The 17,978-nt window shown below is 38.9% G+C and overlaps 1 protein-coding gene across 1 annotated transcript; it reads right to left on the bottom strand.

Moving 5' to 3' along the window:
* Positions 1-1,502: 1,502 nt before the first annotated feature.
* Positions 1,503-6,744, bottom strand: LOC102684871 (cytochrome P450 3A19-like). Its single transcript, XM_069181055.1, is given in 5 exon segments — positions 1,503-1,968; positions 3,929-4,155; positions 5,503-5,585; positions 5,588-5,655; positions 6,722-6,744. Coding segments are annotated over 5 exon segments (417 nt in total). The 3' UTR covers positions 1,503-1,952.
* Between the last annotated feature and the right edge of the window lie 11,234 nt (positions 6,745-17,978).

Genomic DNA, 17,978 nt, shown 5'->3' with positions numbered 1-17,978 from the left:
AAATGAGGTCTTTCTAGTTCATTATACAATCCTAACAGAAAATCCCTTTATTTAAATGCTTCTCCTATCTAGATGTAAATGTTTCCTTATAAAGAAGTTTGAGTCTTTTGAGCTTTTCAACTAGACTCTCATTTTCTGTCCTTGTTTTAAAGGACGTATTCTTAGACCTATGGATGAGCACTTAGAGATCTCCGTCCTTTAACTTAAAAGTGTGGGTCCAGAATTCGATATTGTCTTCAAAGCCTTCAGATCACAATCATTGTGCAGCACCCACAATCCTCTTTACCTGTACATCAAATGAAGTGAAACAGTCAAAGTCATCCACGGCATCTGTTTAAAGTATACACAAATATCCATGAAGAGCTGAATGTGTCACTCTTTAATGGAACTGAATTCACAATGCTGTACAATTTCCAACAATATTTGACTGTAAGTCTAGGTTCATTCTCAATAAGGTCCAAGATGTAGCATGTGTAATTCTTGAAATGTGGCTAAATGAGATCTGTTATGTTTAGGGATAAGAAGATGACTTAAGTGTTGAGTTGGCCAATTCAAGTTTTTCAGTATGACTGGGGCATTATCCAATATGAGTGCAGCTTGAGTAAGCAGTTGGTTTTCATGGTTCCCACACTGTAAAACACTTCTTAATGTTTGTACTTAATAAGTCACCATACTTAGTGGGATGAGTGCGTGGTGTCCCAGTACACTGACTGTTTAGTGTTTAATAAACTTTTGTCAAATACTATAACACTGTCTGGTCTCTGCCACCCACGCAACACAACACAAACTAAACCATATACAGTATATTCAAATATTTTTTCTGTGGTTGCCAAATCTGGCAAAGACAACCATGCATACTCAAATTCTGTGGTTCCTGATTTGGGTTTATTGTATACATTTAATATATCAATAATTTTACTCATTCAAAAAGCTTACTATTATTGGTCTCTAAATGGTAATGCCTTGGGAAACAACAGCAAGAGCCTTTTAGTCTTTTTAGAATTTAAAGTCTAAAAACTGTTCTTCACTAAAAAACTGATATGTATTAAAATACTTTATTGGGAAATTAAAAACATTATGTACATGAAGTGTTTTAAAAACTTTTACCTCATTCTTTAAAACCTCTGCAATGTTACTCAGACTCTGTGTCAGAGGTGGTGCCCTATGTAAAGCATTACAATCTGCAATACGTAACCAAAGTCATATCTTATAGCCATAACCTCTGCTCTTGTTGATTTAAAGGTGTTAAGCACAGTGGATCAAAGGTATTTAACCCATTAAACTGCTGACTGCTGTTTCTGGCTCATGGCTCATATGTTAAGTAACAACATTGTACATAATTAGCAGGTAACCCTTTTTCTTTTTGAGTCCCCTTTGTCTTGAGCCTCATCTGTCTTATGGAAAAATATATATTGTGCTGGTTTTATAACAATGGTTATAGAAGAAGAATATTTTTTGAAAGAACAAGCATTTTTGTTTTTTAAAGTGTTATTTATTGAAATCTGACATCTTAGATAATTAAAAATGTAAAACAATCAATGTTTACCAATATTTAAAGTATTTACAGGCATGCTGTAAAAAACAATACAATGATGTCAGATATTGCAGATTACCATCGTTCGCTGTTGAACATTCATCCTTTTTAGACACCAACTGTACTGACAGGGATGAATGATAACATTTTCTGTTTTCTTGTACTTTCAAATTTCTCCTTGTGACTTTTAGAAAAGAGTATTGCTGATTAATATATTTTAAACTTGGTTTTAGGTGGCATCACAGTAAGAACTTTTGGATTATTTTGTATGACAGGTAAAAAGTTATCTGTGATCAACAAAAGAAAAGAAAGTCTTCTGTTCTGATTCACTTCCAGTCCAGCATTTATTCATCAGCCCTTACTGAAGTTCGTGGGACAAGCATTAAGTATTATGTTTTTTTTGGCTGAAATAAATGTATCATCTCAACAGGCACCTGAAAAAGCAATAAATAATAGCAGACAAAAACAGGGTATCATTTTAAAAATGCATTTGGAAAAAAACATAAGCAGCAGCAAACATGATGTGTAGTAAATTATTGTATGGAATTAAATTTTTATTTTAAGAATACAGAACCAAAAACCATTATTTCTGCATGTCTTGAAAGAACATACAGTATTGCTCTCAAGGATGACATACAAACTATGCCACACATTAAGTAAATTCTGATCCACAAAAAGATTTCTGTTAAAATAGCAAACATCAAAAAGCAAGATTTTGACAAAGACAACTGGAATGACTAATTTACATTAATTTAGTTCTTTAAACTACTGAAGCTTACTCCAAGGAATGAGACTATCAAAGAAACAGTCCAAAAACAGCTTTTCCGTGACATTAAATGGAACCAAAATGAATGCTCACTGAAGTCAGTCTCATAGTTTCTTCATTTATTTTTAATTGTGATCTTTCTCGTGATGAGTCTACACCATTAAAAACATCCACTAGTAGCATGACCAATTTGGCAAAATCTCAATAATTACTGACCACCATGGCACTCTTATGCAGCCAGCTAACTACTATTGGGATGGAAAATGACAAGCAAATGTACAGTACCAGAATCCTGTAGAGCCAAGTACTGAAAAGGCACAGCTACTACACAGACTGCAAGGCCATTAAAAAGTGATTTGCCAGACATTAACATCTGAAGAATGTAATTAGATTAAAACAAATACGAACAGAATAGGGCACTACAGTAGTTAGCCTTGCTGTCTTGCAGCACTGGATCCTGGGTTCAATCGCAGACATGAAATGCTATCTGTGTGTAGTTTTTGTGTTTTTGCGTGGGTTTCCTCCAGGTTGTCCGGATTCCTCCCACATTCCAAAAACATACTGTTAGCTTAATGGGCTACTTGGAAAAATGGACCATACTGTAGGTGTGAGTGCATGCATGTCTATGTGTCATATCTCGGGTGTACCCTGCCTTGTGCAAATTGCTTGCAGGATAGGCTCCAGCTCCCCCGTGACCTTTGAAGCAGCTGCACAATAGCCAGTTTCATAACCATTAGGGCAAACCTCATTCCAATGCAATTGCGAGGTCTAGTTCCAAATGGCAAGTAAGCATAGGGAGCCATGCTATCCTTGTTGGCTTTGCTAAATCTTCAAACATACCAGGTAGATGATGAATTTCAGAATAATTCAGATAAACGTATATACATAATGCATTAAGCAGCATTTAGATTTTGATAAACTTGAACCTAACCAAACTAAGATCTGATCTCCTGAGTGGCTCAACAGGTAGACTGACACTCATGAATGTAAGTTTAGCTCTGTAATACAGGAATGCCGTGTTGCGGGTTTGTGCCCGCATCATATCACTAGCCAACTGTGACTGTGAGTCTCCATGTGAGTTGAATTGGAATAGTCAGCTGGGGCTCTTTCAGTTCTTGGTATATACAGTGACTCTAGAGGCCTTCTGGGCACCTCTCTCTGCCTCTCCAGTCGACACTGAACTGGTATGGGGCTGTGGTGCCCATGATGTGTTCTATGAAAAATAGATTGAAGTTAGGCAGATCGGAGGAGTCTGGTAACACTTCCTTAATATCTCCTGTATGAGGTCACAAGGCTCACAGCCATGAGATGAGATTTGAAAAACACACAGCTGGTGATTCCAAATATCACCTGGGTATAACAGAACAATAAGTGCCACTGCTAAATTAAAAGGTACACATGAAATCAAAGGTTTAACTCACCTCTGCATTACATTTTAAATGTCATGTGAGAGCACCATGAAGTTAGTCTCAGGTTTCATTAGACTACTCTATACTACTAGTTTACTGAATGGTAAATTGACATTTATTGCTGGGTTAAGAAATTGTAGAGAAGCAGGTGAGTAGGAAACTTTCTCTAACTGGAATCTACAGTAACCCTCCCAAATAGGAAGTCAGGTGAAACTTCACCTTTCAGGCTTGAAGGCTTCAGGTTCTGTCCAGTGTTGCGGGTCATGGTGCAGAGCATACACTGGTACCATAACAAGGGTTCCCTCTGGGATGGTCACCCCATTAATCTCAACAGTCTTCTTACACATCCTCTCAAGACAAGGCGCAGGAGGATATAGCCTGAGAGACTCGATGATGATCATGTCCAGGTATTCCATCTTCATGAGTGCTTCATATGTCACAGGAGCCTTGAAAACATGGCAGCAAGCAATTTGTAAAATGTTATTAGCTCATGTCCTCTTCCAGCAATCCCACTGTCAACCCTGCAGCAGCTGCACTTTGGATTATTTTATAGGTGAGTGTCTACCTTGGTCACATGGCCAGGCTGTTGTCTATCAACTCAGATACTTTGAAGGGAAAACATAAGTTTATTATAAACATTTTTGTCATTGAGGTATATACCCCCAAAAAAACCTCTTCATATTTAATCACAGTGAAAAACTGCCAAATACTAAAGAATATTCATTAACAGCCAGGAGCCTAGATTGTGGTTTAATTGTTACAGTTCAAGAAAGGCTGCAGAAGAATAGTTTGTTGGTAAAACAGAAGTATTTTTAAAGAGAAAAATATGATCAAAACTCAAAATGAAGCAAATGCTAAATTTAAAACTTTTTCGCAACTTTGTTTCAATTTTTCCCTGGCAAGAAAAATAAACCCTTTGGCTGCTAAAGAATGTGCATGAATAGAGAAAAAACACTGACTGTATTTTGACTATAAAGATCCTTTGTCAGGACTTATAAATACATTCTTGAAGAATTCATATTTCAATGGAAAAGTTCAACTGCATGGTCCTGAAGAGATTTAAATGTCAATTGTTTCCCTCACTTCTGTTAACTACTTAAACTGCAGTTCTATTGCTACCATAAAGTCATTATCAATGTTTCACAGTCTTATAAATTCTCCGACATACAAAAACCCATTTTGATTTTATTTTCAGGAGCATATTCCATTTTCAGATGCCTTACAAATGGTTGCAGATACACATTTTCTGTTGTCTCAATATGTTCAATAACAGACAAACACACAAAAACAAATCTGTGTGCTGAACATTTAAACATCATCGTGTAGAGGTGTCTAAGTATTGTTTGTTTCATAATATCTTACTTTATCGGAAATGTCCATATGGTGCAAAATGTGCTTAGTCTGCTATGGAATAAATCTCGGTAAGATAACGGTACTGAGAGATTTTGTTTCCCCATGGAGACCAGCCCTGTTCTGGTGCTATTTCTTTACATTTGAAAGATAAATCAATGCTCGATAAAGATTTTAGATAATAAGAAGAGTGTCAAACGAAAGGCAACAGTTTTACTCAATGGTGGATACTAGAAGACAGCTGTCAAGCCATATTGCTCAAGGTGATTCTCAAGAATCCTTCAACAAACGGTGTGGAAGAGATTCTTAGACAAATAAGCTACTAGCAACCACACAAACACAAGGGTTGAATATTTCTTTATGTTCTTATCTCACAAACATTTCAAGACACCTATTGCCTGTAAGGTGAGTTGAAGCTATTGAACTGTACAGTATTCTTTCACCTTGTTTGGGAAGACTTCATCAACCTCCTTTTGCAGTTTCTTCTGGACATCACGGTTGGTAGCAAGATTGTACGCTAAGAAGGAGAAGTACTCGTAGTCTCATAACCACCAAAAACAAAAATCAGGGACTGAGACAGAATCTCATGGTTAGACCTGTTGAATGTAGCAAAGAACAAAATTGATATAGGTTAATAAACAAAATTGAGTGTATCTGAAAGTATATTAAATATAAATGAAAAGTAAGAATATACTGTATTGTGACATCTCAGGGAACTGGTCTTGTTTCCTTTCAGTCCTTTAGTGTACAACAAATGTTCTGAGACAATAGAGTCATTTAACCTCCATTAAGGGTACGTTTATTAAGCTCTGACCGGCATTTTTTGTCCTTGACTAAACATACAACCAGGCAGCTAAGTTTTTTACTGGAACTAGAATATAATGCCTTTCCAAAATTAAAGTCCAACTTTTAAATCAGGGATTCTTGGTCTTGGCTCCTTCTCTTACTGGTGCATGCACATGGATCTGTCCTCAATCTCCTGATAGCAGATACAGAAATCTAAAACCCTCTGCTTCCTGATCATTAAATTATGAAAAGACCAAAAGTCTTTCTCTTATTGGTAGCATTCCAGGTCAGTCCCAACAGTTTTCTGAGGAATTCAGTTCAATCATGACCCCACATCTTGTCCAAATCTATATTTCTCTCATAGTATTTGCTCCTCATTAATATTTTTTGTTGTCCTTACCAAGACAATATGAGGACCTCAGCCTAGGGTAAAAAAGATGAGTGAAGAAAATGCTGCAGAACCATAAAACACAAATGCAGTGGTCAAGAAACATTCATCAGGTCACTTTAAATGGATTTGTTTGTTGTAAAAACAATTGTTTTACTTTGAGTCACATGAAAGCAACATTTCCTGAACAGTATGATGGCACAATAAGGTTCTAATATTTTTATTTTTCTGTGTATTTTAATATACTGATGCACAGAACACCTATTTTTATTAGTTTCCTGTTTGTTGAAACAGAACATCTAATTTCCATTACTCGAGTCGGGTATGGCCAATAACTTAAGCTGTTCTTGCATTTATTAAAACCAACTTGAAGAACACTTTTAGAAGGCTCCACAGCTGAAACGATGTGGTTCTTTTTTCTCTTTTCAGCATGGAATAAACCTTTACTTGTTCCTTTGCAGCCCATGCATGCTGATGCAGCTACCTACTTTAACACCTTGATTAGAACCATCCTTTTTGGATGGAGTCTTCTTACAGAATTTCAATAAACTAACCATGGCAATTTAACTGAACTCAAAAAGCAAACAGGGGCACTTGGCGTTCTTATGAACCCATGTAACCAATGCTCAATATTTTTTTATTCCAAGGAACAATCAATTAACGTATCTACTATTCCCTATTTAAAGAATCATGTGCCGAATAGCCTATGCTGCTAAATAAAGGCTTTCACTGTGCATTTAATTTCCACTTGCAAATACCACAAATTTTGTTTTTTGCCTGTCAAACACTGGTTCTAATGGCAAGCTCAAATACAACACCTTGACTATATATACATACAACCCTTAATCAACATACCACATAAGTTGTAACAGGATGCAGATAAAGTACAAGAAGAGAAAAATGAAAAAAAGGAAACAGAGAAATTAAAATACTTGGAAGATTAAACACTGCAGCACACCTGTTAGTATTGCTGCCTTGGAATCAATTCTGGACCTGTGGTGCTATCTGCATGGAGTTTTTATGTTCTCCCCATGTTTGCGTTGGTTTCCTCCAAGTGCTCTGGTTTCCTCCCACAGTCCACGCTGGTAGGTTATTTGGCTTTTAGGAACACTGGCCCTGATGTGAGTGTGTTTGTGTCTGTGTATGCCCTGTGACAGACTGGTGCTCCATCCAGGGTGTTCCCTGTCTTGTCACCGTTGCTTGCCAGAATGGGCTCTGGTTCCCCCATGAACCTGAATTGGCAAAAGAAAAATGCCATCCAGCAGATGGAAAATGGATGGATTGTTGGGAGTTTAAAATTAAAGGATTATGATAAATAGTTTAATATATGTACAGTACCTTTGACACCTTCCTTTTGTCCATCTGTGCTTGAGTACTTCTCAGGAATTTGTGAATCCATCATCAGTTGCAAGAAATCCACTCGATTCTGTAAGGAAGAGTGCATAAACAGAAGTCATTCTCATATATATGGACCATACAGTATATAGCATTATATAAAGCAATCCCTTGCTATGCGTGATTTTATCTTGCACAGAATTGAGTATCTGCATGGAACTTTCTGTATACCATTTTGCCTTGCACGACGCTCATTTTCTTAGTTCAAGAATAATAATAAATGTTATTTCATATACCGCCTTTAAAGGTGGCTTCTCAAAGTACTTTACAGAATGACAACAACAGTAAATAAAAAGAATACACAAGATAAAACACAATTACAATACACAGAGGATACCGTGAATGGTGGTACTAAGTATAGTAGGAGAATAGGGGTAAAGAATGGAACCAGTTAAGTAAAGGCACTTCTGAAGAAGAAGGTTTTGAGTTTGGATTTGAAGGAGTTAAGAGAAGGTGACTGATATCCTATGGGAGAGAGTTCCAGAGCTTGGGGGCAGAACAGAAGACCCTGCCACCCATAGAATGTAGATGGTCTTGGAGGACAGTTAGGAGACCAGAATTAGAAGAGCGAAGGTTGCGAGGTGGGGAGTGGTGCAATAATAATTCAGACAGGTACTGAGGTGTCAAGCTATGCAGAGCCTTATAGGTGAGCATGAGGTTTTTAAAGTTCACACGGAATTTGACAGGAAGCCAGTGCAAGGACTCCAGGATAGGAGTAATGTGATCACTTGCACAGGCTTGGTCAGGATTCTGGCTGCCTAATTTTGGACATACTGCAGTTTGTCCAAAGTAGATTTAGATACCCCAGCAAGTAGAGCATTACCGTAGTCAATTCGGGAAAACACAAATGTGTTGATCAGCTTTTTTGTTGTTTTGACAATATGCTGCACATGTGGGTCGAATGTTAAGCCAGAATCAAATATCACCCCAAGGTTTTTGAATTTAGACTGAAGCTCAAGTACAGAACCATCTACAGACAGGGTTACAGGATTGGCTTTACAAAGTTGATAGGGGGTGCCAATAAGCATGACTTCAGTCTTATCACAGTTAAGATGAAGGAAATTTTGAGTTTCTATGTCAGAGATGCAATTAGATAGAATAGAGACCGCCACATCAGTGTCAGGTTTGGTAAGGATGTATATCTGAGTATCATCAGCATAGAAATGATAGCTGATACCATGTGATCTTAAAAGCTGACCAAGTGGAAACATGTAAATGCTGAAGAGCAAGGGGTCCAGAGTATTGAGCCCAAAGGAACACCAGACTTAACAAGACCAATTTTAGACCTATACCCATTAAGAGTGACAAAGTGACAGTGATCAGTGAGGTAAGACTTGAACCATTTGAGAACAGTTTCAGAAACTCCAAACACAGTCTCAAAATGAGAAAGTAAGATGTCATGGTCAACAGTGTCAAAAAAGCAGCACTGAGATCAAGAAGGACGAGTATAGTACCAGAATCAGAAGCTATTAGAAGATCATAAGTGACTTTGACCAGGGCAGTTTCTGTGCTGTGAAGTTGACGGAAGCCAGATGGAGAGGTTCGAAAAGGTTATTTGCCATGAGGTGGTTATGTAACTGAAATATGACAGCATTTTCTAGACTTTTTGCAAGAAAGGATAAGTTGGAGATGGGGCGAAAATTGTTTAGATTGTCAAGAGCCATGTTAGGCTTTTTTGGTATGGGGGTAATGGAAGCAGTTTTGAGGGCCACCAGTGCTCAAGGATTCATTTATAATACTGAGGACAATGGGAAAGAGAGAAGAGAAACAGGACTGAAATAAAGTTCTGGGAATGAGATCTAAAATAGATGTGGTGGGTTTCATGTGTGTAACTAGTTTATTGAGGGATGCTGAGTCAAGAAGAGAGAAGTTGGGGAGAAGAGAACCAGAAAAGTTGGATAAGGAAGGAGGAGGTATGGAAATGATATGTGTAGTGGAGAGAATGTGATGCAAGATGTTGTCGATCTTGAAGGTAAAGAAATCTAGGAATGTGTTGCAAAGTTACGATGTGGCAGGTAATGTGATGGGCAGTCTGGCTTTAGCAAACTGTTGATGGTGGAGAAAAGATGTCTGGGGTTGTTATGGTAATTTTCAATGATGTGAGAGAAGTAGGTGGAACTAGCAGACTCTATTGTAACCTTATATTCAGACAAGTAATCTCTCCAAGCCTGATAATAAACATTTAGACGAGAAAGACGCCACCTACGCTCAAGTTTGCGGGAGACTGCCTACATAGATCGCAGATGGTCGTGTACCAGGGGGCAGGGTGAGAGAAGGAGATTGAGTTTTTAAAGGAGAAAAGGTGTCAAGGGTAGATAAAAGAGTACTGTCAAGTAACTGTATTCTGTCCTCTAGGGGGGTCAGAGGAAGAGAAACATGATAAGGAGAACAGAACAGAATTTGCAAACCTTGGGTGATCAATTGATTGACAGTTGTGGAAATTTACAGAGCGTGAGGGGGAAGTGTTAGAAACAGGTAATTCCAGATTGAAGAGAATAGCTAAGTGGTCAGAGAGGCCTAGATCAAGGGGTGAGCATTGGGAGACAAAAGAGTTGTTTGCCATGATTAAATCGAGGGTATGTCCTTTGTTATGTGTCCCTTCACATAACAAAGGACACACCCTTGATTTAATTTTTATTTTACAAACTCTGAGTATGATCAAAACATCCCAATAGAGAAAAGAAGTCTTTAGACAGACTGGAAGATTTTGAGTGAATGTGTATATTAAAGTCCCCTAGAATAACAGGAATGTAACACTCCCTATTGGCAAACGATTGCTGCATATAAATTTATTATTTATGCACACACAAAAAAAGTGTTTGCCTTTTTCACAACTTACATTAGGACTTACATCTTTATTTTTTGTTGTTTTTCATACTGCTAACAAGACATTTCATTGCCAGCAACTACTGCTGCACGCTGTATTGTTGTGCATTTGATAAATAAAACATTAATTTGATTTTGATTTGATTTGATTTGGAACATTATTTTCACGATCTCCCTTTATCTTGTGAAAGAATTCGTAGAAAAAAAGTCATCGCTGACTGAGGGAACAGGCTAAAATTCAGCTTGTCCAACAATGGAGCAGTGAAAGGAAACAAAGCTGTAAACAATAGAGACAAAAACAATCAGCACTTCCAATAAATAAGAACCATCAACAATTGTATATTTGTTCATATGATGGAAAACTACTCACAGGAATTTTTCCAGTTCACCATACAGCTGCATTTGTAACATTTTCTCATTAACTCAGGCCTTTACTATAAAGTCAGTTCTATTAAATGCATTGAAAACTTTTGACATTAAATATACATTTTAAAAAAAGCAGAGCAACATTTCCCTCATATTTCTTCACTAAACATTCAATTGTCAATATATGAGAAAATAAACAGTTCAGCAGAAGAGGTGCTGCTGGGGAACTGTAGCAGTGGTGACAAGATAACCTGTAATTCTGCAGTAATAAGAAGAGTCATGTTCAAAAATAGTGGTAAACCGGAGACTATTTTGAAACTGATGTAGACTGTGGAATGACAAAAAACTACATATCTGTGTCAGAGAAAACTACTCAAACATTCATCCCATAAGAAATCAAAATAAGCTCAGCCTTCACCAACAGTACAGTATAAAATATACTTTATATCCTTTGAATCCATTTGTGTACAAGGACTGGATAAAAACATACTTCTTATAATCGAAATAGGGCTGAAAAAGATGAGCTTGAGTATCTTCTTGACATTGGACACAAAGGGGTCATCAGGGTTGTTGAGAGAGTCAATGGAGACACTGAAGGAGGCGCTGGTAACAACATCCATGCTGTAGGGTCCAATGACACTGGCAAAAGCAATATTAGCGTACAGTTTATTCATTGTGTTATGTATGGATGGATGTAAGTAAGATCTAAGTTACTTACTCTTACTTTGGACAGGCAGACTTTGGTCTTTCTTATGCAAGTTTGTAACCAAAGTGTCAGCACACTGCTTTGCAATCGGAAAAACCTGTAAGAGAAAGCTTCCTTCATGATCACCTCCAAGAATGCAAGACCTGCACATCAAAAAGTAATGCTGTTTGATGACGGGAAACCTTAAAACGCGAAGTTCTATCTTACAGTGCATGTCAATATATTTGCCTTTCTAGCTGACATGTGCAGGCTTCTGTATTTCCTAACTGAGCTTGCAGGGTAACAGACATCCATGCATCACCTGAGTTGTGTCAGGCTTATTGTTTTTTTACACATAGGTATGCTCAGTGAGGACACACACCTGCTTTGATACTGTTCCATTGTGAGGGCAAGCACAGATCCCCCTGGCACCCAATCTTCCTTTGTCTAAAAGAGCCACCTTGATCTAAAAGAGTTCTTAAAGGTCTGAATAAAGGACCCTTGTACTTCCTGGAATTCAGTGATTCACGACAAGTATGACTTTGCTCTGCCTGTTAAAAAACTGATTTATTAAACAAGACTAATCCATAACTCACTCTGTTATATGATGTGTTTTGTTTTTATTTGATTGGGGTTATGAATAAATCTGGAGGTCACTGTATGTATAAATTTACAGTTCAGAAAAGGTGTCATACATAACAAAATTAAATGTTCTTAGGCTCTAGCTGACTTTACATTAAAACAAAACACTATTACAAAAGGTGAAAACCTTTACAGAAATAAAGGAACAGAGATTAATTCCAGAGCAAAAATTTTATTTCAGTCTTTACTGCTTTGTTTTCAGTGCTGAATTGTTTATCTCTGCAGACTGAAATAGCTCCTCCATCTAAATCACAAAATTGCTTTATCTCCAGTATCTCAGTATGAGACTTTATTGACATAGCTCTCAGAATTCAAAACCCAACTAACAAATGTTATTTAGCTGGATGTGTCTATTTCTTTTAGCTTTGTGACTGATTGCTTTTGAATGAGAAGGAGGCTCTAGGATGAAAAACACTTCTGCCAATAAACTAATTAAAGTTATTGCACTGCTATAACCATACTTTTGGCCAATACCATACATGAACCGATCAGTTGGTGTAAGGTTACTACTGAGTCAATCTGAAAATATAGTTTTTGAAAATGACGGAGACATAATGCTCCATGCATTTTGCCATCAGGCTCAAGGCAAAAAGCAATGACCTCTTTTTGGCGTCCACTGGTAAAGGATGGTGAAAGAACACTACAAATTATTTTCCATTTCTCATCTTTTACCAATGAAAGAGCATCATACATAGGTCCTACCAAATTCACATCCTGAAATGAAATAGGGTGTGCTACAGTCACAAAAGCAATGGACTGACAGAAATGAATCATTGCCTCTTGAACTGTTTTTGGATTGAACTGCTGTTTCATGGATCACAGAAACAAATGGTCTGAGTAAAAAGTAACATTTATTACCAGATTAATAATGACTGTATCCAAGTTGGCATCTGCCCAGATATGTTTTACTGAAAGCATTCAAGCATTGTATTATTTGTTAAATTCTATATAATACTACATTAGAATAATACATTTTATCACCCAGAAATAAAATAGGGTGTGCTACAGTAACAACAGCAAAACACATGTATATTAATATAGAAATCTAAAATATAGAAATTATCCATTGCTTCTGAACTGCTAAAACAAAGCTTGATAGATGTTTTTTACTATACATGCATGTTATTTTTTCAGAATTTATGTATCATAAGCAATTTGTATAAATGGAAATGATAAAAAACAACTCACAGTTCAGGCAGTGAGAATAAAATCAACTATATTGTTAACACAAAGTTAATCAAATTTAACTGAATTTAGGAACAAAACCAATATTAACAATATCTAATATTAACAATTTTGCCAAAATCGTTGTACTGCCAGGACTGCATCTTCCAAAATCACTGTGATCTCCTCTTACAGGCATACATTTTTTACATGACCCTAAGCATGCTGGGATGTTATCTGCTCTATTAGCAAATGCACCATGCCTGTGTGGAAGCCCTGGCTTTAACTATACTTGATGTCCATTTACCCAGGTGTTTCCATTTTTTGTTCATAACCTGTAGATTCTGATATGTTTAGCAAACTAGTAAAATTCTCATCAGATTCCAAAAGAGGAGGATTAACAAACACTGTAGAACCTACAAAGAATCTAAATATTTAGATTTAATTCAGGACTGACCTAACATCCAGCATATGTTTTTTTTAATGTAGACGAGTGCTGTGTTACATGCAGGCAACACAAAATATAAGTATAAAATATAGCAAAAGATATTGTTGCTTTGGAATTAGTATAGAAAAGAAGAGCAATTAGATACATTCCTGGATTCAAAGGAAAGTGCTATTCTGACAGTCTAAAGCTATTAAATCTTGATCTGAGATGACTACAAGGGAACCCTATTCAGCTATACCAAATCCCCAAGCTAGCTGTATGGACTTCAGAATTAACAATGTATCATGAACCAGAGGACACATACAGCAACTAAAGGGACACCAATGGTTGTGGGTGTGAACAAGCTAACAAGGCATTACTTCTTTCAAGAACTGGCTGGAAGAGATCCTTGGATGCCTTGGCTATTAAATACCAAACAAGCTAGATGGGCTGGGTGGCTTTCTCATTTGAAAACTGTCTATGCTTCTCTCAATGCTGAAAATGTAGTAGTAATAGCTAAGATCTAAAGACATAACAACAAATAGATTTGACATACTATTTTGTTTGTAAAAAAGGAATAGCACTCCTTCACCATAACTGTTTTGATCATTGCAGTTTCCATGATAGCCAGTGTAGGTCTCCTACCCTCAAACATCCTGGACAGTGAAAGACAGAAAATGCAAGTGAGACCAGTGAGTAAATTGAAGTATATTCCAGATGTTAAGTTCTTAATGTGCATCAATACTCATATTGTAGAACACAGTCTATCAGCATCTTGATCAAGCAAAGACCCAAGAATTGTATTTGTTGATTTTACCTCTGCTTTCAATACAATATAACCGCTCTTGTCAGCACAGAAACTCTTAAAGAAGTTCACATTAAACAGCAACTTGATAAGATGGGTTCTAGACCTCTTATCAAACATGTCTCGACAGGTTCAAGTGGCAAAATGGTTATCTGATATACACTACAAGTCTACTGGATCACCAAAGGGTTGTTTTTTGTCACTAAAGATTGTAAGAGCAAATGAACAGACTCTTAATTACTTTTTCTGATGACAACACTGGTCAGCTTACTAAAGGACTCAGAAAATTATCATGGGCTGTGACAGTGGGAAAGGAATTCCCCACTGTACACCACTAGAGGGACTTCTAGCCGGCCCCTCTCTAATTAGTTCAGCATGAGAATGTATTTCAGCACCACCTAGGTCTTCCTTAGAAACGCAATATACCACTCTCACGCGATCTCCCTGGGTTCGCCTCAGAACCACGGAACCAGTTGGCAGACTGCGGACATCCATTTCCACTCTCTTATAGAGATCTCAACCATCACGTAGAATTTCATCATTCAATTCAACTCAACTTTGTCATTATACTTACACAGGTGCATAGTATAGTGAAAAGTGTTTCTCATTAGTCACTCAGGTGCAGTATATAAATAGATGAGAAGATAAGACAATAGACAGTAACACAATAACAATAACAGTGTAATCAAAACTGTGCAAATTCACAAACAGAGAAAGAATACAACAGGAGAAAAACAGTGCAAATATAATTCAGGGAACAGTGCAAAAATAGTATGGTGATTAAAAAATATTACAACTAATACAGTTTTAAGTACAATTTTGGCTTACATTCAGTTGTCGTGTATGTAGTGGCATTGAAGTACAGTCATTGTGGGTACAGGAGGAAGTTAGGAGAGATCATAGTATGATGGGATGGAGTGGGGGCGTCACCAGCTTGATGGCTCTGGGGAAGAAGCTATTTTGGAGACTCATTGTGCGCGACTGGAGTGTCCGGAACCTTCTGCCAGATGGTTGGGGGACAAACAAGTTATGACTGGGGTGAGTGGGGTCAGACACTTTTGGTGGCTTTTTTCAGACTTCTGGTGTTGTAGATTTCCTGGATGGATGGTAAGGCACTGCCTATGATGTGTTGGGCAGTTTTGACCACCTGCTGTAGTGCCTTACGGTCAGATGCGGTGCAGTTGCCGTACCAGACTGTGATGCAGCTGGTCAGTATGCTCTCCACCGTACATTTGTAGAAGTTAGTGAGGATCTGTGGATGCAGGCATATTTTCTTCAGCCTTCTCAGGAAGTACAGCCGCTGTTGTGCTTTCTTGATGAGACTGGAGTTGTTGAGTGTCCATGTGAGGTCCTTAGAGATGTGAACACCTAAGAATTTGAAGTTATTCACCATCTCCACCGCAGACCCGTCGATGTATATGGGGGAGTGGACTTTTCCTTGTCTCCTGAAGTCAACGATCAACTCTTTGGTTTTGCTGATGTTGTGACATAGTTTGTTGGTTTGGCACCAGTCTGCAAGTTGTTTTATCTCCTCCCTATATGCATTCTCATCGTTGTCAGGCCCATGAATGTGGTATCATCAGCATACTTGATGGTGTTTGTGCTGAACTTGGCAGTACAGTCATGCGTGAACAGGGAATAAAACAGTGGGCTGAGCACACAGCCTTGAGGGGCACCGGTGTTAAGGGTGAGCATGTTGGAGGTGAGTTTGCCAATCCTGACAGTCTAGGGTATGCTGGTGAGAAAATCTAGGATCCAGCTACAGAGGGTGGCATCTAAACGTAGAGCCCTGAGTGTGGTAGAAAGTTTTATGGGTATGATGATTTTAAATGCTGAGCTAAAGTCAATGAATAGCATCTTGTATAGGTGTTCCTTTTATCCAGGTGAGTTAGTGTGGTGTGTAAAGCTATAGAGACTGTGTCACGCCCTCTGCAGCCAGAGGGCGCTCCTTCTCTGTCCTGTCCCTAGTTTCCGGTCTGCTGTCCTTCCTGTCCCTCTCTTTCCCTTGGGCTATATATTTCCGGGTCTTGCGCTCTGTCCTCGCTCAGCATTGACGTTCGGATGTCCTGAGACCCGCCTAGCACCAGGGCGCCCCACGTCCGCTCCCTGAGGGCATAGGTTTCTATACGGCATTCCTGAACTCTTTGCACTAATGAGCCCGGGCCTTTTTCCCGTTTCGCCGCTACGCATATGGGTCTTTTTCTGCTCTCCTGCTCCCCACGGTTAGTCCCTTTGGACGTCCGTGACAGAATGCTGAGCCACCTACTGACCCCGCGAGCGGCGTTTTTTTTTTGTCTTGCCGCAGTTTTTTTTCCTTCTTGTTCTCTGGGCTGTTTTTTTTTTTCAGTTCCTCTATTCTAATCACTGGATATCACTCCGATCTTCCGTGCCTGTGAGCGGGTCCTGTACCTGGCTTTCCTCGGGTAGATCACTCTGATATCAGTGATTGAATGTTGAGCTGGCTTGCCTATTCTTATTACTGGATATCACTCCAAGCTTCTGTGTCTGGAGCGGGTTCTCGTGCCTGGCTCTTCCTGGTCTTGCTCTCTCCGATATCAGTGATACAATGGTAAGCTTTCTGCCGTTCCTCCATTCTTTTCGCTGGATATCACTCCGGGCATCTGTGTCTGTGAGCGGACTTCGGTCTGGCTTTCCTCAGGTTGTCCACTCCGATATCAGCGTTAGAATGTAAACATGCCCATTTGGCGTTCCTCCATTCTTTTCACTGGATATCACTCCGGGCATCTGTGTCTGTGAGCGGACTTCGGTCCGGCTTTCCTCAGGTTGTCCACTCCGATATCAGCGTTAGAATGTGAACGTGCCATTTGCCCAGTCTGCGGTATTTTTCCCCGGGATTTTTGTGGTTTTTTTCTTGTTTTTTGCCTTTTTGTTTTGATTTTTTTCTTCCTGGTTTCTCCTCCTTTTTGGTCCCCCCTGCTCTCTGTGTTTTTGGTTCCTATCTGTTTTGTGTGGTTTGTCTCCCTGGTCTTTCCCAGGTTTTTGTCTGTTGTGTTTGTGCTTGTGTACTTTTTTGTTTTAGTCTCCAGAGCTCTTCTCTACCCCCCCTTCCTCCACCCAATAAAGGTTTATACCCCGGAGGAAGGGGTAGCTCTCAGCCGTGGATTCCCCGAGGTTTCCTTTCAGTTAAATGAGGTTTTTCCTCCCCCCAGTGCTGTGCAGCTTATTTATTTGTTTGGGCGTCGGGAGCCGCCCATGAAGGGGGGGGTACTGTCACGCCCTCTGCAGCCAGAGGGCGCTCCTTCTCTGTCCTGTCCCTAGTTTCCGGTCTGCTGTCCTTCCTGTCCCTCTCTTTCCCTTGGGCTATATATTTCCGGCACTCTGTCCTCGCTCAGCATTGACGTTCGGATGTCCTGAGACCCGCCTAGCACCAGGGCGCCCCACGTCCGCTCCCTGAGGGCATAGGTTTCTATACGG

This window comes from Lepisosteus oculatus, chromosome 19 (genome assembly GCF_040954835.1).
Source record: "Lepisosteus oculatus isolate fLepOcu1 chromosome 19, fLepOcu1.hap2, whole genome shotgun sequence".
NCBI classification, from domain to species: domain Eukaryota; kingdom Metazoa; phylum Chordata; class Actinopteri; order Semionotiformes; family Lepisosteidae; genus Lepisosteus; species Lepisosteus oculatus.
Note: the sequence above shows the minus strand (reverse complement) of the source record. Positions and strands in the feature narration are given on the sequence as shown.